At 40.7% G+C, this 22,703-nt stretch overlaps 2 protein-coding genes and 1 long non-coding RNA gene across 5 annotated transcripts in view; 1 reads left to right on the forward strand and 2 right to left on the reverse strand.

The window, feature by feature from the left end:
* LOC144464255 (uncharacterized) overlaps positions 1–5,702 on the forward strand; it is an 11,817-nt gene extending 6,115 nt beyond the window's left edge. For both annotated transcript variants that reach the window (XR_013492009.1, XR_013492008.1), the window contains 3 exons: positions 3,715–4,039; positions 4,258–4,420; positions 4,521–5,702. This is a non-coding gene — a long non-coding RNA (uncharacterized LOC144464255). The remainder of the gene's footprint in view (positions 1–3,714; positions 4,040–4,257; positions 4,421–4,520) is intronic.
* malt1 (MALT paracaspase 1) overlaps positions 1–15,872 on the reverse strand; it is a 16,623-nt gene extending 751 nt beyond the window's left edge. Inside the window, exons 1-16 of one of the 2 annotated variants that reach the window (XM_033619864.2) lie at positions 15,587–15,872; positions 12,052–12,218; positions 11,518–11,639; positions 9,353–9,500; positions 8,408–8,586; positions 8,150–8,246; positions 7,995–8,042; positions 6,686–6,709; positions 6,533–6,577; positions 4,535–4,738; positions 4,235–4,412; positions 3,935–4,006; positions 3,709–3,836; positions 3,049–3,198; positions 818–975; positions 190–315 (exon numbers count right to left, since the gene is read on the reverse strand). In XM_033619864.2, the coding sequence (XP_033475755.1) occupies positions 190–315; positions 818–975; positions 3,049–3,198; positions 3,709–3,836; positions 3,935–4,006; positions 4,235–4,412; positions 4,535–4,738; positions 6,533–6,577; positions 6,686–6,709; positions 7,995–8,042; positions 8,150–8,246; positions 8,408–8,586; positions 9,353–9,500; positions 11,518–11,639; positions 12,052–12,218; positions 15,587–15,735 (1,995 nt within the window). In that variant the 5' untranslated portion in view covers positions 15,736–15,872. The remainder of the gene's footprint in view (positions 1–189; positions 316–817; positions 976–3,048; positions 3,199–3,708; positions 3,837–3,934; positions 4,007–4,234; positions 4,413–4,534; positions 4,739–6,532; positions 6,578–6,685; positions 6,710–7,994; positions 8,043–8,149; positions 8,247–8,407; positions 8,587–9,352; positions 9,501–11,517; positions 11,640–12,051; positions 12,219–15,586) is intronic. The other variant, XM_033619865.2, reaches the window with a different exon arrangement.
* A 2,008-nt stretch (positions 15,873–17,880) lies between these two features.
* Positions 17,881–22,411, reverse strand: LOC117252199 (uncharacterized). Its single transcript, XM_033618918.2, has 2 exons — positions 21,966–22,411; positions 17,881–18,374 (listed from the first exon to the last, which is right to left on the reverse strand). Exons 1-2 carry the CDS (start codon positions 22,278–22,280, stop codon positions 17,985–17,987), a joined length of 705 nt encoding a protein of 234 aa, XP_033474809.1. The 5' UTR covers positions 22,281–22,411; the 3' UTR covers positions 17,881–17,984.
* Between the last annotated feature and the right edge of the window lie 292 nt (positions 22,412–22,703).

A 22,703-nucleotide genomic window follows, 5' to 3' on the forward strand; every position in this document is an offset into this window, starting at 1 on the left:
TTCATTGGTTGCTTAGTTATATTGACAAATTTAGGTTTTCTAGCTGAGTTTTTAAGTCTGTGTCACAGAAAGTTGGTCTTTACATTTAAGTATTGTGATCAGAACGAAGACGTTTTTTCCATGCACATTTTTTGGTGACATTATAGAAATTTAAGAGAATAACTTGTCTGAGTTTCACTGTATTTTTACCCTGAGTTTCTGCAGTGAGCTGACTCTGGTGTAAAGACAGTGCTGCGGCAGGTTGCTGGACAGAAGGTAGATCCCTGTCTCCTCTGGAGTCTCTCTGTTCATCTCTTTGGGATCCACATCAAGGTCCTGCAGTGAGGAGAAAAGGCAGGTGGCAGTGTGCAGTATGAAGGCACAAACACATGTCTCATAATCAGTAATTAATTGCCATATCAACCACAGTTGATTTAGAAAACACACTGCTGCGATGATAATACAATAACAATACATTACATACAATAGTGCAACCATATGGCTCATGACCTTTAAGTGACAAGTTAAAGTGCATGTGCTTGTTAATACAACCTGTTAGGCATTTAGGATGTGGATTATTTCAGAATGTGTGCTTTTGTTGAAGCAAGATGTTCTAGTCTTGAGCAAAAAGTGAAAAAACAGAATAACTGGTGCAGAGTGTGAGGTGTCATGCACACACCCACACTCAAGAAGATAGATTCAAGTGCATTTATAGCTCATGCATTTTGTGTCTGTTAGTTCCTCAAATCTGAAGGGAAATAGCACCTGTCAGTCAGAAAGAAGAGAAATTCTCTGCTCTTTCTTAATGACCAGAGCTCATGACCTCACTCACACTTACCTGTGAGAAGTCGGTGACGTGAGCCTGGCAGAACAACATGTCGTCTGGCTTCTTGACGATGTGAGTGTAAATGACGAGCACGTTGGAGAACTCTGCTGCGAAGCCCAACTTGATCTGAGCGCCGCAGTCGAAGTTGAGACACATACTCTCAGGAAGCTCTACAGTAACACACAGAAAACAAAACAAGTTCTCATTAAAAAAATGAGAGAGAGACGACCGGTTGCACTGTATATACTAAAGTAGATCAAAATCTTGTGGAGAAAAGGAAACAACAGGATTGACAGTAAGGCGATCCAGGCACTCCAAAATATAACAAGGAAGGAAATATTAAACACCCTATATTTGTAGTAGCTAAATCATTATAAAAGCCAACATGTGTCGACCACTGCAGGAAAGCCCTAACAAAGACCTGCAATGGCTCTTTTAATGATTTAGCTACAACAGTGAAGGCTTTTTAATACCTACTTCCTGGTTTTTCTATATTTTTTCAGAGTGCCTGGATCACCTTCCTTCAGAAAATATACTAAACCTTTTCTGCATAGTCAACACATTACATTACAACAGAAAAATGTTGTCTCTATCTTAAATCCTTAGCTCAGAAATGGAGAATTTGACATTACTACTAGACACAAAAATCACCAGAAGAAAAGGAAAAATAAAAGTGTTAGAATCTTAAATTCATGTACAGCAGCGATTCCCAACCTGAGGACTGGGATACCCCAAGTGTCCCCAAGAAGAGGTGTCACAAGATGATTAGAGGGCGGGTTCAGGTTCATTGGCGATTTTATCCATGTTTTTCAAATGGAAACTCCCACTCAGCCGTTAGCAAAAAGTGGTGATGGAGGTTACAACGTGGATGCCCCACCCACCCACCCACGCATATAAACATAAGCAAATATTTCTGAGCTGATGACAGAGGTGATAATGTTGTCATCAGGTGTTTCTCGCTCTTCCAACCTTGTTTCCATCAGCAGTGTGGTTGCCTCGGTAAGCCCCCGTGAGTGCAGGTGTGATTATAACAGTGTGAGCTCTGTGTGTTTAATCACCAATTACCAGAGTCAACATTTGACTTAGTGTGCAGTACTGGAGCGCTTTAAGCAAATGGGGGCTCCCCAGTGGCCACTAAACAAATTTTTGACTTCGATGAGCGCAGACCTTCACAGAGGTCAAAAGTAAAGTCCTTTATGATATGTAAATCTGCAAGTGCAGCCACCATGTATGTTTGGATATATTTCCAAAACCAAATCATAGCAGCTACATGTAAAGGTGTAACAAGGTCAGTTATACAGCAGTAATATGTGTAATATTAAGTATTATTACACAAAATGTGTTTTGATTGTTATCACCTGACACGCTTAGTGCCTTCATAGTCAATATGTGGAACGTTTGATACTATAACTATACTACAACTTTGCGGGTGCCCCACCTATAAAGGGATGTCTCCCACCTTACCTCTTCCTTTTTGCTGTTGTACTCCATGGGAGAGGTGAGTGACATTGCTCTCATATTGTGTTTTAGTGCTGTTAAGCTACGTTTAAGTTCATTTTTCAGCCTAAACTTATTGTATATTATGCTGACATAATCCTGTGTCACCTAATATGTTTAGTGGCTTGAGTTATATGGTCTTTATTGATGGAGGATTTTGCTTTTTACCCCTTTGCTGTCAGGTGTGTTTTCTGTGTTTTATTGTACTGAATTGAATATAACATGGCTCTGCCCCTTTGCTGTTGTGCTCCATGGGAGAGGGGCTGGAGTTTATATGGTCGGAATTGATGGAGGATTTTGTTTTTACCTCTTGCTGTCAGAGTTGTCAGGAATAAATGGAGATTGCCTCCAATGACATCCACGGTCTGGCCTCTTCATATCAACACAACGCAGACAACACTTGAGTCCACCAGTTACATAAGCTACCCCAGAGCCACTTTACTTACACTTCTACCGTTGGTGATGTTTTGTCACTGTTAAACTTTACTACCATATGCTGGCTTTTAAGATGGCAGTTATTCCACCAAGACCAAATGCTATCTTGCAGTGTTAACAAAAGTGAAAAATAAGTCGTGTATCCACTGCGTGATCTGGATTCCCTCAAAAATTTCTTGGGTTCTTCCTTGGCCCATGCTACAACCTTACACTAAGTTTCATTAAAATCAAGCCGGTCGTTTTTCTGTAATCCTGCTGACAACCAGGCAAACGAACTGAAAGTAAAAATTAAGTTTGTGTTTTATGCTCACCGTGAGCCTTTGCCCACTGGAGGCTGCGAGCGTGAGCCACATCAGCGCTGTCACCAGGCATAATAGGATCGGTCAGCGCTCTCCTCTCTGACAGACTGCTGCGGATCTCCAGAGCCTGCTTCCCCTTCGTAGCATCAAACTGACCCATGTCTGGACACAAGAAGTTACAAATCACATGTTCAACAACAGCTTGTCTGGACTGTAAAGCTCAAAAAATATCTTTACATGAGTTGAAACTGGATCCAACCAGGCAACGAGCACTGTGAGACTCTCATTATGTTAGCACATTTAATTAACCCACCCTGAGCTCATGTTAAAGACCTGTCCACATCCTCCACGTTGTTTAATGGTAAGTGCATCTTACCTCAAGTCAGTTTCCTTCAATAACCCTGGATCTAAGGGAAACTCCATTAGCCCACAAGCAGGCGGATACAAATTTCACATCAATAAGGCAAAGCAAGCAACATTTAATTTCCTGTGGCAGCAACTGTAAAGCAATCGACTTCATAAACAAACACTGAAAAGTGGTCTTTTAATTCTTTTATCACAATTCTCCATGGTGACCTGATGATATTCTCAGGCACAAATTCATTTAAGAAGAAAGTGCTGCCATTTTAAAGTCAGTTCTTCTCATGTATTGTGTTTGTGCTCCTCTCTCACCCTCAGCGACTCTGTCCAGCACCACGGTGATCTTCTCATCGTCCAGCAGCCGCTTCTTCAAAAACTTGACAAACACGCCATTGGTGAAGCCGCTGGAGCTCAGCTCGAAGGCCTCTGCGTCTTGGCACCTGAGCAGCCAAAACACAAAGAATACAACATTTTATAATTTCCTAAAAACATAAAGTGTGTAAATGTAGTTTTGAATGCTTTGACGTTTCAAACTTACGTAGCGTATCCAAAGACAATGTTGGCCGTGACCCTGAGGACAATGTTTGGAGCGCTGTCATCGTGAATATTCCTGGAAAATGATTAAAAAACACAAGATTGAAAGGTGCAATAATCACTCTAATTTATTCTCATATTGTGGTAATATTAATATTTAGTAAAGCTTTGGATGCAGTGTTCTGGTGATGTACAGTAGTAATTATACTCTTTTTATCTACATGTATTTTAAAAGGCTCTGAATAAGAGCATCAGTTATATTTAATAAATTTGACAGAATTGAGCCACTGACCTACTGACTCACCTCTTCCTGCACATGTCCAGCAGGAAAACATTGAGGCCTGTCTCCTTCTCCTGCATCAGTTTGAGGATGCTCTGCACACACAAACAGTTGGCTGAGCGGTATGGGTTTGGTGCGTCAACCGGCACCATGAAACTGTTGCCGTAGTTCTCATATCCGTGACCAGCGTAGTACAGCAGACCTGAAGAGGTAAGTGTGGATTTCAGTTAACAAAAACATAATTCATTGAATTGCAGTTTTGGGGAGTGAATATGTCCGGATCTATGATCACATCTAGAACCATCCACAGGTTTCTAAACTCACCGTAGACTCCCTTGTGAAGCAGCAACAGGAACTCGTCCACAGCGTTCCTCATCTCCGACTCTGTGAGGTCCAGCAGTGAAACCACCTGGAAGTTCAGCTGCCGCAGGAGGTTGGTGAGGTCGTACACGTCCACCATGGGAGCCTTGAGCTGCGGGTGGTTCTTGTAAGACAGGTTGCCGATCAGCAGGGCAACTTTGTCGGTCGCTGGGAGGAGACACAGGAGAGGACGAAAACCATACTGTTAAACTATGGGAGGGGAAACAACTTGGACGCATCAGTGAAACATCTTTTAGAACTCGAGATGAAAAATGCTGCAAACTGTACAAATTCAAGTGATAAATGTGATTCACACTATTCTTGACCTTTGACCTTTTGAATATAAGATGTCATCACTTCATCATTTTTGAAATTTTGTCATAATTAGCGTGTGAATTCTTGAGTTATGGTAAAAAACATGTTTTGTGAGGTCTCAGTGACCTTTGACCACCAAAATCTAATTAGTTAATCGTTGAGTCCAAGTGAATCTTTGAGTCAAATTTGGAGATATTGCCTTCAGGTATTCTTGGAATGTCATGTCCACAAGAACAGGACAGACTGATGACATGAAAACATTATGCCTCTGGCCCCATCTGTTGCTGGTGCAGAGGCATAACAATACAAATGTAACAGACTGTTCTATATTGTGTGTCCCTGTTGAGTTGCCGTAGGGCAGAGAAAGTTGTGGGGTGATGTTCTGCTGTTTTAGGGGACTCAGGCATGTGTGAGACTTTATTGATGTGAAGGATAATAAATGGGCAGCGGTTGCTGTTGGAGCTGTTACACTTTCTTTTGTCCCACTTATTGTTCTTTTAATTATTCGGTTAGGTGAACCCAGGACGCTGGGCTACACAAGTATTGCTTAAAAAAAAGCGGCACACAGTTACCACTGATATTATAGTTGCAAACTTTTTCACTGTCATTTCATAAAGTAAATATATACATAGAGTTGTATCGTTTTACAATTCTATGACTTTATGAATCAGTTAATCCATGTTTTAAACTGTTTTAAATGTCCTTTATGCCTGTTTTCATGTGAAGCACTCAGTGCTTATAATGCTCTTATATGAAAGACCTTTGTGCTGCATTTCTTGTATGAAAGGTGCTCTATAAATAAAGTTCATTATCATTATTATATCGCTTAATATTCCTTATTTACACATTACATAAGCAAATATGTTTTAATAAGGATCCTTAAAATTGGGTTATGAAAGAATTGTGACCGAGATATGTACAGTACAAAGCAAGATACAGCTTATCTTATAAAGATTATAGCTGAAAAATAATCTTGCCTTCATGCCAATTTAGTTTGCTTAGATTTTTCTCACTGGTTGATCCATCTCAATGTGTGTCAAAGCAGAGTCTTGTAATAAAGGTTAGTGTGTTTTTGTGTCTGGCTTTTACTCTATATCCTCTTTTTTATGACAGAAGCGAGAAACAAATTCCCCTTTCAGAAGAAGATCTACAAAAAATTCATCTTTACATCAGTATTTCAGGTAGTGATAAAAATCAAACTTCCAAAGAAATGCAGGCAGGAAGGAAGTGGGTCATCTGTCTTTGAATACAATGATATTAATAGCTGTTTGATGTCATGTCACCAGCCTGCTTTTAATTCTTCTTTTCTGGTGTCAGAGAGACATTGATGAAACTCTGGAGGTGTTTTTTGAGGTGCTGTTGGACGTTATTATGCTTTAAAGTGTTATTGTGTCCACCTGTGTGGCTGCTGACGTCATATGTTACAAGAAAGCTACAAGTTTCATATCTGTATTTTGGTTTCATATTGACAGAGAAACTGACGGCAGGTCAGGACAAAGATCCAGATCATATCAGACACGACAGCAACTTAGTTTACATATAGAGGAACTGTGCATCAGATGTATTATTCACTAAGATACAGCAGAAGAACTGTGTAGTCATACTGATAATTCACTAACATAAAGAAGTGTGTCGCAAGACGCTTACCATAAAGTTGTTCTGGAATACTATTCAGGAATAAATCACTGGAACCTAAAATTACAATGTCACAATTAGAGGATTATAAAGCAAGTTCTGTATGTGGAAAATAACTGTTCAAATAGGTATGTATGAATACTTCATGGATATGATAAGTCTTACCTCCTCCAATGGCATAAATGTCATCTAGGAATCAAAAATACAAATACATTACCTTCACATAAGCTAAGCATTTCTAGGTAGGTGTTATAAAAAATATTCTACTGATTCGGGAAAAAATGATTCATATGTACAGTAGGTGTCTAATATTCATGCAGTTGAATCAACTAATTAGAATTAAACATAGAGATTAAGGCTGGTGTTATTCTATGTTTTTCTTATTGTCAGCGAATCCAAAACCAAACCAACCAAAACCACAGGTCACTAAAAGATGGTTTTATTTCTGACATAAGCTCAATAGGGATGCACTGCTTTATCTGTGGCCAATATTCGCCTTGTTGACTGCCATCAGCCTGTCAGCAATTAAGATGTCACTCACCAGTGGCACTGGAAGATGTTTATCTGTAGTGTCACATCAGTTTTTTTGCCGGCTAAATGGCTGCTGATTCGGAAGACAAGCCACTAGCCGGTTCTGACTCTGGCATGACGCAAGAGGTTAAAAGGTGCTGTGCTGGTTTGTTGTCATGTTGCTCTGCATCTCACATCTAGCTACATCAAGGCAGAGATGCTTACGTTTGTAAAGAAAAACACGCATCAGAAGTAGGCTGTAAGGTACAGGTGAATGTTTTTCCCTCTGTATGCTAAATAAACAACAACAACAAAAATTGTCTGTATCAGCATCGTCTATTGGCCAAATTATTATTTTAAAGATCAGTACTGACTTAGAATTCAACAGTCACAGCTGGTCACTGTAGTTGTTTAGCAAATGTTACTCAAACAAGAGCAATACATGCATTTATTGGGGACTATTTTCAGACATATTTGCTGCTCTGGTGAGTATTACAGCTGTGGCAAGATGGTACATGTATTAATTCTAACAAAAAAACATGTCACCTGTGCAACGGTGTGACTCAACAATATGTGGTTTATAGTTAATAGTGTTTTTCAGACAACAATGGCACAGACGAATAAGCTATATCTTGCTTTGATACACAGATAATACTACAGGCTGACAGGATCAGTTCCTCTGGTTTTGGTCTTTTCATTTAATTTGTTGACAGTAAGATAAACATAGAACGCAGCCATCATTTAGAGTACAACTGATTAAAAGTAATGATTTTAGTAAAATCAAAAAATCATGCATGTGAAACCTTGTAGATCAAACCCTGTGAGTACTGTACTGGTTAGTGTTTATGTGACAATAATCAGGACCCACGTGCAGTTACAGAGTTATAATTAACACTTGCATGCATTTAAAACCCTCTAGTCGTTACCCTGCTGCCATTTGATACACCGATGCTTTCAACTCTACCTTCAGAGCACTCCATTGCCTCTGAAATCTGGACAGATATCCCTGGTTCTTTCGGTCAAGAGCAGAGCAAATAATCACTCAGACGTAACCACAACAGAGCGGGTCTCACAGCGCTGTAATAACAGTGTCAATAAATTTACTGAAGTGTGACATACCAATCACGACGTTAACCTCATTGGTCCACATTCTCTCAGTGCTGCTGCTGATCTCACAGCGATACCTGCCGTGGTGATCCTGCATCGAGTGAGGAATCTGAAATGCACAGATGTATTTATTAAGACTCTGTCCCCTTAGTAAGTAAGTAAAATGCTTGCATGTTGTGATGTCTGAGAACTATAATTGGAGAAAGAGTCCAAACAAGAAGTTAAGGGTTACATTTTTGTATCAGTACTACTTATACAACGTCTCCTAACCGTGAGTTTCCTCTTTGTGGCGTTAGGGACCGGGACTCCATTTCTGTGCCACTGGTACCGAGGGATCGGTCGTCCCACGGCTCCACACTCCAGCTGCAGGTTTTCCCCAACATGTAGCCGCTGGGACTGAGGCTGGATCACCAACTTCAGCCGACCCTCCAAGGAATGATAACTCTGCCCTGGTAGCAGAGGGAGAGAACACATCATAAGTACATTATCTACTGTATCTAGTTAAAAGATTCCTGCTTCAGCTAGTAATTCTCACAGGATATATTATAAGAGTTAGGGTCCAGAGAGAGGTCCAGTTGCTACAGGAGTCACTTATTCTAAACATGAACATTTCATGTCCTTCAACTAATGCAGACACTTTAAAATATGTAAAACAATTGAAATAGTTCAAATCAAAAGAGACAAAAGGCATTTATAAATGAAAAACACATGTTTTACCGGCCATAGAAATGTCTGCCTTCTCTTGAATATAATGAAACTAGATGGCACTCAGCTTGTGGTGCTCAAAGCGCCAAAAAATAGATTTGAAAAACTCCACAGCAATGTCTCTTTCCAGAAATCATGACCTGGTTACTCAAGATAATCAGCAGACCTTGTTGTGAGCAGTTTCATGTAGGAACTATTTTCTTTCTACCAAGCTACACCTTCCAACTGTATCACCACGCAGAAGGAAGCGTGCATCTACTTATGGATGAGAGGCTCAACATTAATGGCGTCCCCCCCGGCTAAGCTGTAACGTTAGCTAGTTCAGTGGTGCTCAGTGAGCTAGCAACAAATGCACGCTTCCTTCTGCGTGGTGATACAGTTGGCGGGTGTAGTTCGGTAAAAAGAAAATAGTTCCTACACTAAACTGCTCACAACTCTATGGCAGATATCTCCAACACTATGTATTGATTTGGGGGTGAACTGTCCCTTTAAACACATTCAGTATCTCACCACATGACATGGTGACATTCAGGACGTCCACCTGAGCCCACTGGCTGAATTCAAACGTGTCTCCACTGTTGACCCTGCAGATGTAAAAGCCGGCATCCTTCAGATGGACTGGACTTATCACCAGGTCTGGAGAGGAGCAGTTTGGCACCTGAGGATGTGTAAAGATATGAATCATATTTACCAAAAAGCAAAGTGTAACATTATTACAGTCCAGAAGAGAAACAGCGTTCCCCATCTGCAGGCTTACGTCTTATCTCCTTACACCCTTCTTCATATTAGCTCTCCTTCCCTCACTCTAGTAACTCTTTAAAATGTTATCATGTCCAATACATGTATCTGAGTGTATCCTACTGAATGCATAAGATGCCTGTTAGGGTTTTAGTTTTAGTTGTGAAGAAAACTATGCAGAAGCAAGCAATCCAAGCCCAATATTTGTGTAAGAAAATATCGAATTTAAAGACAGAATGCTGGCAAAACAAAGTGCCATCCTTTACAAAAGCAGCAGTCGAACTCTAGTTTCAGATAAATAAAAGGTAAAAGTATGTGGATGGATTTAAGATTCAGATTCAGATTCAGATTCAGAATACGTTATTAATCCCCGGGGGGAAATTGTTTTTGTTCCAGTGCTCCGTGCAAAGTAGAAATAGAAATACAGCACGAATGGAAACAAGAGATAAAGATGAAGATATAAATAAAATACTAAAATAGACAATGAAAATAAATAAAATAAAATATTAAAGTAGACATTAAAATAAAATAAAATAAATATTAAAGTAGACAATAAAATAAAAATAAATAATAAAATAGTAAAGTAGACAATCTGAAATATATACAATATACAATGAAACGGTTGTAGCGTTATAAATGAAATGCGAATGAGTAGTTATATTGTTTGTTTTGTTTTATAAATAGCCAAATGAGTCCGATCATCAGAGGGAGGAGTTGTACAGTTTAATGGCCACAGGTAAGAATGACTTTCTGTGGCGCTCAGTGGTGCATTTAGGAGCAATCAGTCTCAGGCTGAAGGTGCTCCTCTGTTCGACCAGAGCATTGTGGAGAGGGTGAGAGCCATGCTGAAGTAAAGTGCTGTATATGTAACATTTCCTCTTGAAATTAACCAGCTCTGAATAACTTGTTTTGGGTTTTGGTGGAAAAGGGAAACAGTGAGTAATTTGACCAGTTCACTTTTAGTGGTCCAACACACACAGCACAATTGAAGGTTGTAATTGTCAAAGATTGTGCCTGTAGTTTGGGATAAGATGCAAAAGCCAATCCCAGATTCACTCTCATTTGTTGTTTCACCTCGCTGTTTTTTTTTTTCAGCTAATAAAGCCCTGACCTCACCTGAGCACTGTGGGGGTACACGCCCAGAAACGTCCTGAACACAGCAAAGAAGCAGTCTGTGCAGAAAAATATATGTCCACACAATTCTAGTGGGTCATAAGTGATGATTGAGAGGGATTACTTCTGTATACGTCTGTACATAATGTTTATTAAGGGAAAATCCTGTATAGTATAACCTTAAGAGCCTCTTTCGACACCTGTAGGAAGGGAGGATGGATGAGTATCTGAAAGGTTTTGCAGCTAAGAGTTTGTGCATTTAACATATTGTCCACTGCAGGTAAATGCAAGTACACCTCCTGGAAAGCTTGAAGACTGTATTAAAGAAATTGTTTTGTTAACTTAGGTTTGGGAGCAGGGCCAGTAAGTATTAAACATTTCCTTTACAGCAAAGTTTCAGACACACAACATGTAAAACAACCTACAGCATGCTATTCATGTCAACATTATGGACTAATAAAGACATGATGTACAAATGTTTCTCAATCTGGGAATGCAGAGCTGCCAGAGGAGTGTCTCACTGTGTTTGCTGTATAACCTCATATCATGTTTTTTTTTTAATCTTTATTTCAGCTTCTTTAACTACTTTAAATGACTAAAACAAAAAAGGGACCATGAGTTCATAAAGCTGCAGTATTATAGCTGCAAAATGTTTTGTTCTGGGCATTCAAGCCAGGAGAATGGAGAGGCTGTAGTGAAGCAGATTTCAGGCCCAGGCCTGTTCATTTGGCACTCTAACTGCAGTTTGTGACTCATTGTTTTATCTCTAAATTTCCTTCAAATCCTGAGCTAGACAATACTGATGTGCAGCGATAAAAGCTCACCTCTTCCTTGCTCTTGAACCACTGGTACTGTACTGGAGATTTGCCCACAGCGTGACAGCTCAGGCGTAGATTATGTCCAGATATGAGAGCCACCGACTGGGGCTGAATGAGGATCTGCAGGGCTGTAGATTTAGGAGACTTTTACTTTGAATTCACACTTTGTTTTAAATTGTCACTCTGATTTTCGATTGGTTTCACGTATCTGTAGCAAAGAACATTTAATGTCATGTATCAAAATCACCAAACTGGGTTTATACGGCGTTGTGGTTTCCCAAAAGTGCGCATGCAGTTTCACTTTACTTACCACACTACCAATATTGTAATGTTGGAATAAACATGTTTCCTCTTTCAAAAACCCAAACTGATACTTGAATGCATGCTTGTCTAGTGTTGCACTGACTGTAACCTGCCTGGCAGTGTACTATAAGTGTCTGCACCATGAAGTGAGTCATAAATTCAACACACAGAACAAACATCAGCCTACTTTGGATACCTGACAACATGATAGCCAGCCTGGAGGCGTATTTACTGTACCTGATGGTTTCAGGCACTGCAGGGCCTCCGAGTTGCCCAGAGTTTGGAGGTAGTCAACCAGATGACCCGTGGTGCAGCCTCGCTCTCCCATCAGCCTCAGCAGCATGCGGCTCGGACTTCCCTCCAGCTCCAGCACCTTCAGAGAGCACATCTCCATGTCGTCTGAGCTGGAGAACGACAGCACGTCACATTTCAGATATCAGAATCAAATCTATTGGACAAATATGTTGACAGAAACAAGGAATTTGCTCCTACACATTTTCATGGACAAAAATTCAGAACTTTTCCATGATGTTACAAGGATCCATTATAACACTTTCATGACCCTTTCCACAATTTAAAAGTAGTAGTGGGCCATAGTACAGATATGGCAGCTTTGGGACACTGTCACAATGTTATTCTCCCTCAGTCATATCAGATTCAAACCCTATTCAAACATAATTCCAACTAACTGGCACACATGGAAGGAGAGACTGAACGCAGAGAAAATGAAGAGACGTATGTGAAGGTAAACAACACGTCACACATCGATGCATTTTCAGAGCTACGTCAGCAGCGGCAGAAAACAAATTTGCTGTTACATTACGTGCAATGTTTTCCACTGAGGTTTCCTGTAACAGTTTCATTACACACAACAAATTTCCTTCACTTTTCCAAAACCTTAAAGGATTTTTACTAATTCCATGAGTTTACCAGGCCTGAGAATTATGTAATTTCATGACTTTTCCAGGTTTTCCATGACTGTGGGAGCCTTGTCATGCAGTAGTATGTAGCTCTGTGTATTTGCACAAATTTAGAAGATGCAGATGTGGACATACAGCTTCACAAAAGGTAGCATAAACATGTAATTACTATATAAAGGCAAGCTGGACTGAAAGTGTACAGTATCTAGACTAGGTGATCGTACAATAATGTGAAACTGAGTGGTGATTAAGGGGACAAACCAAACACTGGCTCCAGACAGTGCCATTCTACCACTTGGTCACCGTCTTAATGTCGCCATCATCTCATTTCACTTTCCTTGAGATTACTGGTCTCTTGTTGTCGTTCCTACAGCAGCATTTCTCTCACTTAGGACTGTTTAACAGGCTCATGTCGAGATGGGCCGCTACATGACAGAAGTACCATTGTATTTTCATAATCCGAACAACAGTGGTCAAATACGTCTCACCTCCTATAAAACACCTGCAGTAGGGACGTCACTGTACACTTTATGTCCTTTAGGTTATTGTGGTCTTTTCCTTCTATTTTAGTATTATACTAAAATTACTTTGCGTCAGCCAGCCACCATAGTTGTCGTACAAGCTTGGCACACGGGAGAAGTTTTAGCTCTGCGACCTCACTGCGAGATGCCACTAAATCCTTTGCACTGGACCTTTAAATGTTATTTTCCTTTACATCTTGTAAGTACGATTGGCGGTATAATTGTGCTCTTAATGTGAAAGATAGCGTATTATCTCAAGCACACAATTTCAAAACACAGGACTGAAAAAATGCTTAAACTGATTGACAGGAAAAGATTTCTGCACACTTACATCTGTGCAGTGTTCCACTTTATTGTTGAGCTTTTGGTCTATTTGACCTTCATCAGAGCGTATATAAGGCAACAAAAGGTAAAAGTAACCAATCTTAGTGTCATCATTGGCAGTGTGTAACATACACCTGTGCACTACCCCTGGTGGTAGAGGATTTAAAAAAAAAAATGTATGCTTATGTACGCTCTGATGAAGGCCAAAGAGACCAAAAACTCATCAATAAAGTGAACTACTGCGTAGATGTAAGTGTGCGGAAATCTTTTCTACCGCTTTGGGCTTATGGATGTTTCCAGCACCTTGCCAAGACCAAGCCGCTCTCTCTCTGCGTCTCTAATTTCTCAATTATATATATGATATTAAACCTGTCAAATACCTACAGATTGGTCCTTTAATTTGTGTCACTGAACTGCATGACCCCGGGAGCAGACTGCATCACTTGAACGTGATAGTTTTATTACATCATTATAATCTACTACATCACTGACTCATCTGTAGGTGTACATACATACACCATCTTATCTTATGTGACGAAAACTCTGTGCATGGGTGTGTCATTCTGCGAATGAAGCAATATTACATCAATTGGCCAAAGGGGGGCGCTATAGCTACCAATTGAAATTGCAAACTTTGAATGGGCATATCTCGTGCCCTGTATGTCGTAGAGACATGAAACTTTGCACAGAGATGCCTCTCCTCATGAGGAACACATTTGCCTCAAGAACCCATAACTTCCGGTTTCATAGATTTTCCTTCATTTCAAATTTTTTGAAAAACACTTAAAATTGATCTCTTCCTAGGAAGTTTGACCGATCTGCATGAAACTGGGTGAACATAATCTAGGGACCAATATCTAAAGTTCCCTCTTGGAAAAAGTTGGAAAACTTACTAAAACTGAGCTTCTATAAGGCAATGAATATTGCGGAGGGTGTGGCTCATCACATAAAGGTGTATAACATCTCAAGGGTTTCACCGATCACCACGCAACTTTGTAGGCATATGACCACACATAATCTGAGGGGACCCCTCCATTATTGACCCCATCAAACAAAATGGGGGCGCTAGAGAGCTAATTTCTTATCTAGGCCTAACCGCCATATCGATTTTTACTAAACTTGGTAGATATGTAGAACAGGATGCCTCAAGGTGACTGGAGAAATTTAACTCTAATTGGCCACTGGGTGGCGCTATAACAACAGAAAAATGCTTAAAAATGGCTAAAAGGCAACCAGTCGCTGTGGCTCCCCCTGTGGACCAATGTTGGTTTTTTTTGTCTAATTTTTGTTATCACTAAGTCATGGTATGGTATGCTGCTGCAACAAGGGCTAGCCGCACCTGTCCCATGTGAACTACCAGTGTGCCCCACTTTTAAGTCAATACAACATATAAACACTTTAACTATCTGCCTTTCAACGTACTACCTCAACTACTAATGTACAGTTTTAGCCCACTAACTATCCCACTATGTGGCAATGGTACTACTGTACTTTCAATAAAGCAATCGTACTATCAAATTCACAAAAACTCTGTCTGAATACATTGCTCTTCTTAATGGGTTCAGTTGACTATTTAATCTGCAATTTCCTCTGACCTGTATCCCAAACACACACCATGTGAAACTGTACGTGGGTAACTGTGCACTCAATGGGTATGGACTAGTATAAAGTATTCTTATTATCTAGAGTGTCCTTTGTGTATCTCTTGTATTATATCATACTCCTACCTGTGAGTATACACTTTGAATAAAGTTATTTCAAGGCTCCAAACACAGTGCATGTGCATGACATCATCTACTTGACTTGCACTACTTAAGTACAGTAATAACTAGGCATTTTAATTCTAAAATGGACAGTAACATTATATTCAATACATATAATGAAGTATGGTCTTAGTGCATTTCACATGTTATAACATAAAATAGAAAGTGCTGGGAATTAGAAACACTAAGTTACATCACTTTGATTTTATACACTTTACAGTCTGAATTCAGACTTTCAGCCTACCTGACTTTAAACCGCTTCTCATTGCCGACTATCTCTCCCAGTTTTCGCCATCCTTTATTACTGGATTTGTCCAACACCTCACAGAGTTTCTTCACCACCGGCTCCTTCAACAAGTTGATCTTCGTGGACCGCTCCAAAGTATCCGACATGGCGGCCAGCAGCAGAACTTTACCATCGACACGTCTCTATCAGACCGGAGACTCTGCTACGCTGCACCTGACAAATACTTCAGTTCAAGACAAAAAGTTTACTTCCTGGAAGAAACGGCAAAAGTGATACTGTCACACCTACTGCGCTGTCTTGGTTTTCCCCCACGCAGCTGCGGGCCGCCTCTGTCAAAGAGTGTGTACGCACCAAGATGATACGCTGCTGGTGAACGACTAGATTTTGAATATGGAAGCTCAGTTCTGCAAGTGAGATTAAAGTTGAGTGTTGCACTGTGTATCACCACTTTGCTTGATTCTGCCGAATAAAATGACTTACTATCATTATTATTACTATTATTATTATTATGGATACTATTGATATTCAAATCCACACTGTCAACAGTGCACGTAAGAACGAAATTTCATTGTATTTGACTCTCTGAATAAAATATGAATAAAACTATAAATCAGCCCCAAAAGTGCCGGTGCAAATAAAAATCTAAAGATGAGTATAGAAATGTACATTTGTAAAGAGGACTTATAGGTAGCAGGTGTAATTAAGCAAGTGTAATCCATTCTCTCCAAGAGCCAGTGCAGCCGAGGAGGGTGCCACCTATGTATATGTTAAAATAAGTCAGTATCTTAAAATACTGAGAAGCTTTCTCAAAGTAATGACTATCTCAAAATAATGATTTAATATGTGTTCCCAAAATAATGAAAAACCTTCTCAAAATGATGTCTTAATATTGCTTATTACTTTGAGATATGACGTCATTATTTTGAGAATGTTTCTCGCACAGAAACAAAAGTATTGTATTTCAATTTATTTGTTGTTTCCTCATTAGATTGAAGTAATTAAGTGAGTCATTACTTTGAGAACGTTTCTCATTATAATCATCTTCTACAAGATGAAAAAGAGGGTACTTTAATTTTTTTTCACTCTGTTGTCATATAAGGCGGCATAGTGGTGTGGTGGTTAGCACTGTTGCCTCACAGGAAGAGGGTTCCTGGTTCGATACCCTGCCTCTCGCCCAATGTCAGCTGAGATAGGCTCCAGCCCCCCTCAAGAGGATAAGCGGTTACGAAAATGGATGGATGTTGTCATATACAGCTACCAGTCCATGCTCCATATTTGGTCTGGACAGGGACTTGAGCACCGACTCTCCTGCTCTAAAGCCAAGTCCCTATGGACTGAGCTACTGCCGCTCCATCACACAGGCAGGAATGGGCTTCCACAGATAATAAGACTTGAATTGTACAATAATTTTGGCTAAAATGCTCATCACCAGAATATAAATCATTGCCATCTTGTCGATTCAGTGATAAATTCAATAAATTTAACCTCCTTTCAGTGATTAAACACTATTTAGATGAGTGACCTGAACTGTGGGGAATTAAGTGTGGCATAATTAACGTCAACTTAATTTCGCTGCTTAACTAATAATGGTAGTTTATGTGTTGTGTTAGCATGTCTCTCATATCCCACTGGCAGGTACTAGTTTTTACTTTCTGTTAATGTTACTTGAAAATAATAATTTCTTGAATGTAAGCAGTCGTCTCTGGTTAATACTTTTTGAGAACTAAACTAGTGGGCCTAACTGTTGCTAAATATTAGCTAGCTCTGTATGGATGGCATAGTGAGCGTTGAGATAGCCAGAGTGTGTGAATATAAGGCCATTTAAATATCATGCAAAATTCATTTCCAGACATCGTATAAATCATAGATATTGTATAGAAATGTTGAAGGCTTAAAATACATGTATGTTGAATTGTGATGAAGATGCATCCTTTAATTTTGTAATTTATGTTATGTGCAGTTTAGCTGTGCAGAGAGCAGCATTAGGCACGGGAGCAAATAGTTTTTCTACCATGTGATTGAGTGTAATTTCAGCTTTTCAGTAAATGTGAAATTCAATTTATAATATGCACATTAACCAGGTTTCAACCTCATCAGGAAGACTGGAGTGAGACATCTTACAGTGTGTGCAATCTTTGGCTGTACTGTACTGTACTCAGGTGAGCAGGTTGTGAAGACAGGCAATTCCTATGACTCATCTCTTACGTCATATCCTATCTGAGGTGTCAGAGGCAACTACAAATGTGTTGTTTTTGTATTTTGTGAAAACAAGCCACACATTCACACAAACATTTTAAATACAAAAACTCTTTATTTGCACTACTGTTTTTGTATTCTTGACACATATTAAAAAACAAAAATTAAAACTATGTAAAAAGGAGCAGCCATCTCTTTTTCATGAGTGTTTCGGGAAATCCCTCTCCGCCTCAAATAGCAGCTGGTATACTTTAAATTTAACATCTGCTTTATGCTTCGGGTGGATATTAGCTAGCATGTCCTTGATGACTTCAGCAAACCGCGAGTCTGCATTGTCCTGTTGCATTGATTTATGTCTCTCTTGTTCCAGGAGCTCCAGTCTGGCAGCATGGGCATCACTGACTCGTGATGGTGATTCACGCAAGGGTGACGGGCTGCTGGAGGACGTCGTCTCTACCGAGGACGGTCCAGAGAGCGGTGCTAAGTATGATGAAGAGAAGTTACCCGGTGATGATGAAGATATGGGGGGAACAAGTCTTTTTGTGTCTTCTAGTGTCTTTTGGGCATCGCCGTTGAGTTCCAAGTTTTCCTTTAAGAAAGAAAATTGAAACTGTAAGACCACCACATGACAAGGAAACAAGCACAAGCACCTCAAATTTGTAGTCAAGTATATTACTTGAGTAAATAGTTATATTTCAACACTGGAACTGAGACACAGCTTTAACCATTTACAATTACAATTTGTATATTGTACAATTTATTTTCCACACTGAGCAGAAGGTGGCAGTAATGCACCTAATATGCTGGTTGCCAAATGCAGTTTCAACACAAGAAGAAGACTTGGATGAAGTTGTTAGAAAGTTATTTTCTTGTTTTGTTGTGACTATTTGCAGCTCCAATTCTGTTTCAGTTCTCAACAGCCTGATATGCTTCAGTTTCAGCAGTCAAGATATTTTATTCAAAGTGTAACAGGTTCATTAGGGTGACCATATTTTGATTTCCAAAAAAGAGGACACTCGGCCCGGCCACGACATAGCCTACTTAAATGATACTCACAGTTTACTCAAATATGCCTTATAATTTTAATATATTTAAAGTTTATATGTATGGATAGAAAATTCAGTTATATTACAAAATAATATCTCTCAAAGACAGAAATTCAGATAGGCCCCTATAGATAGGGGACACATACACACACTAGAGTGTGGCTACCCGATCCGAGCCCGACGGGTCCCGATGGGTCCCGACGGGTTTGGTCAAAAATGTATAAATTGTATTCGGGCTTGGTTCGGATTCAGTCAGGTTTCAGTGAAAATGTAGTGTAAAAATAAATAAAATCCTATTGTCTGTCCTGTTTATTGCTTGGGCGCTGTTATTTACGTGACAACACCTGAACATAACACACACACACACACACACACACACACACACACACACACACACACACGGAAAACCGGACATTATCATCAATTTATAAAAACCCCCCGGACGGGACGTGAAAAGTGGACATGTCCGGGCAAAAGAGGACGTTTGGTCAGCCTAGGTTCATTCCAGACTTATGCATCATAGTAAAGTTTCCAGCTGGTCTGGTCTCTCATGAGCATTGTGAGGTTGAGGAGGCTGTTGTGCATGTAATCATAGAGGGTCCATGTCATTGGTCCAACAGCCCATTGGTAACGACATCCCATTAGTCCGACGGTCCGCGGTGCTGAACAGCTCCCGGCGGGCGTATTTCTACCTTGATGGTGCGCCGCGACCGGCTCTGGGTCAGCTGGGAAAGGCTTGAGGCGGAGCAGGCTCACGGCTTATGTGTTTGTGTGTTCACTTTCTTTTTCATTTTAACCCACACCATGATCTTTTCCTGACCCTAACCAAGTGGTTTTTGTGCCTAAACCTAACCAGACCTTAACCACAGGGCATCATGATGATTTCGGAACAATGGGACTTCGGAACAATGGGTTTAATATGGTCGGAACAATGGGCTGTCGGACCAATGGGCAGTTCCCATCATAGAGCGGGTATAAAAAAAGAAAGGCAAAGGATGCATACAGATCGCTGATGGGAGAAGTTTGCCTGGATGGCTTTCTAAATTGTGGTTTGGGTTAAAATGAATAGATTTCTGACATAAAGGGCAAACTTCTCCCATGTGCAAGATCTCAACAAGGCTGGAATTCATACTCTCAATGTAAAAACACTCTGTCAAGTGGATGTCTGATCCACACTCCATAGCGGAAGGTGGTGAAAATGCACCTAAATTGTCCCGTCGCTAAGTCTCGCCCCCGGACACAGACTGGCCAATCATAACGTAGCATTGGGCCGGCTCAGACCAGGGTCCGACAACAACACAGCTGTGCTCCATTGACTCTAATGCAGTTGTTTCAGATTTCCTTCATTTTCAGGCTGGTTTTGTGGATTTGGAGCTAAATGTTGTGTCTGGGACATGTCGTGTATTAATGATACTCATTACCTGGAGAGGTTGGAAAAAGATATACGTTTCTTTCCTGTTCCAAAACCAAAACCAAACCCTGAAAAGTGTAGGGTTAGCTAGCTAGCTACTGAAGATATAGCTTACTGAATGTATACACACGCTGCTTTTGCTTTTTAATGATTATAACAGTGAAACAAAGACCGACCCTGCTGTACAGGAACCAGTGAAGGGAAGCAGGGACACTTTGCTGATATTCAACCAGCTGTGTGTCATCACATAGTGTGCATAGTGGACGTATGGTTCAATATCAGCAAAGTTTCGCCTTATTATTCTTTGTGTTGTGTGGCGATCAGCAGTGATGTGGTGGTTCACTTTTACACTGTGACCTGTAGCCTATAGTTCGGCTTTAGCTTCTAACTATCTTTGTCTTTTTAACCTGTTGTTGCTGCTGAGTCAGTTTGACATCCTGGATATATCCTTCAAACACAGACTGTAGACCCCTCTGTCTGCTTCTCTCTGGAATCACTGTTTCATTTCTCCAAAAATATGTTAATATTTGTTCAGGGAGTGCAGTTAGTTACAGTGTGGGCTCCATGCTTACTCTTGTTGGACCATCATAAAGGGGCGGAGCCTGGCAAAAGGCTCACATGCGGTATTTGCACAGACAGAATTGCTGCTGCAGAGCTGCCTGCACCTAAGAGTACTGTATTTCCACAATTAAAAGCCACTATTTTGCCACTGTGTAGCACCATCCTGCAAATATGTCACATTGACAAAAGCATTGTGTCAACAAAGTCATTGTCAGATGGATTTCATTTTGACATTGTAACAGGAGTGGCTAAGTTAAGAGGAAATAGTTGTATTTGTTCATGTCTTTTACAGACAAAAACACTCAAACTGTAACAAAGGGTGATATCATGTCAATAAAATCATCATTTACACCGTCTATTTTGCTGAAACGCGCATCACGCGGAAGAAACAAGCGATGCTTCTGCTCTCTGGATGTTCCGCAGCTGAGCGGCAAACGCGCCGTGCCTGAGCACCGCGTGTGCGTCATGGAAGCTCTTGATTGTTTTTCAGCGCGCATGAAAACAGGTTACAGGAGCGGCGCTGCAAGCGTCAGCAGCGCTGCTCAGACGCGGCTTGGCTGCTGCTCATCTGCGGAACGTCTACAGATACCATAGTTATAACGTCAGGTGCAACGGTTAACAAGAAGGAGAAGAAAGCCAGACGTCCACTGGATCCGTCGCGTGCACGATGCCGGAGCTAATCGTGGCCATTCAAGTCAATAAGCTGCTCCGCCAGAAACGCGGTGCGACGATGCGTCAACTTGTACAGACCAAATGAGTAAAACAGGAAGTCGGGCGCAGAAAATACGAGAGTATCCGGTCAATTTTCAAAATAAAACACCCATGAAAACTCGGGATCGTATTTCACATCGCTACATCAACATGACGTCAAAGTGGGTGGCGCCCGGCACAGGACGGAGCGAGTGCGCGCCGCGGCCGAATCGCGCACGCGACGGATCCAGTGGACATCCGGCGGAAGGGACTTCTTCTTCTTTGTTTCCCATTATTACATGACTGGCCATGAAAGAAGACGTGCACTTTTATGTGACAAAACACATGAACTAAACAAAAGAATTGAAGTAAAGACATGAAGTAAAGTACAGACATTAAGTAAAGTAAAGTAAGCTGCGTTCACGACAAAAGTATAAACACCGTCTTAACATACTGGCCTGCTGTCACTAACCTCGAAGTCGGAATTATTTTCCAGCTCTCGGTGTTTAACGAACTGAGACAGCCAGCCGAGCTCCACCAGGATCCGCGGCACGGCTGCGCGTCCCTCGCCCTTTAAACGAGCCCTCCGTTTCTTGGCTTTGACGAAGCAGTCTCTGGTGCTCTTCCACACCCTCCGACAGGATGCCTCGTCCTTCCCCAGGGTGGCTGCGATCTCCCTCCACGAGTCAGAGGCCATCTGGATGAAGCTGCGGTCTCTGAACGAGGGGTCGTACAGGTGTTTGTACCGGCGAACCTGTTCGGCCACGCGACTCTCGAAGTCGTTCATGCTGAGATCATAAACACAGCGCGTGCAGTTGGTCTCAAAATCTGCAACAATTTGCAGAGCAAACGCGCAAGACGCGAGAGCGCGCTAGGGGCGCAATGACGTCACTTTTGGCGCGCGCTCAAAGGTCTCCAGGCGCGCGCAACATCGAACCAGAGACACAGGAAGTTCGTTTTTCTCCTGAAGTTTTTTTCCCTCGTCTTTACTGCACAACTACTTTACAAACAACAAAGCAGGTTGAACACAGAATTAAAATCCTTGTGTCTGAGTAGAATTATATTTATATATAAAATAAAATATAACAAATAAGAAAAAAAATGCATAAATTGTAACTAGTAAAGACAAACAATATAATGAACAGACATACAAATGGTCTTCAATTTAAGGTTAGTACATTTAAACTCTATTAATGTGTACAATCTTACA

This window comes from Epinephelus lanceolatus, chromosome 9 (genome assembly GCF_041903045.1).
Source record: "Epinephelus lanceolatus isolate andai-2023 chromosome 9, ASM4190304v1, whole genome shotgun sequence".
Classification (NCBI taxonomy): domain Eukaryota; kingdom Metazoa; phylum Chordata; class Actinopteri; order Perciformes; family Serranidae; genus Epinephelus; species Epinephelus lanceolatus.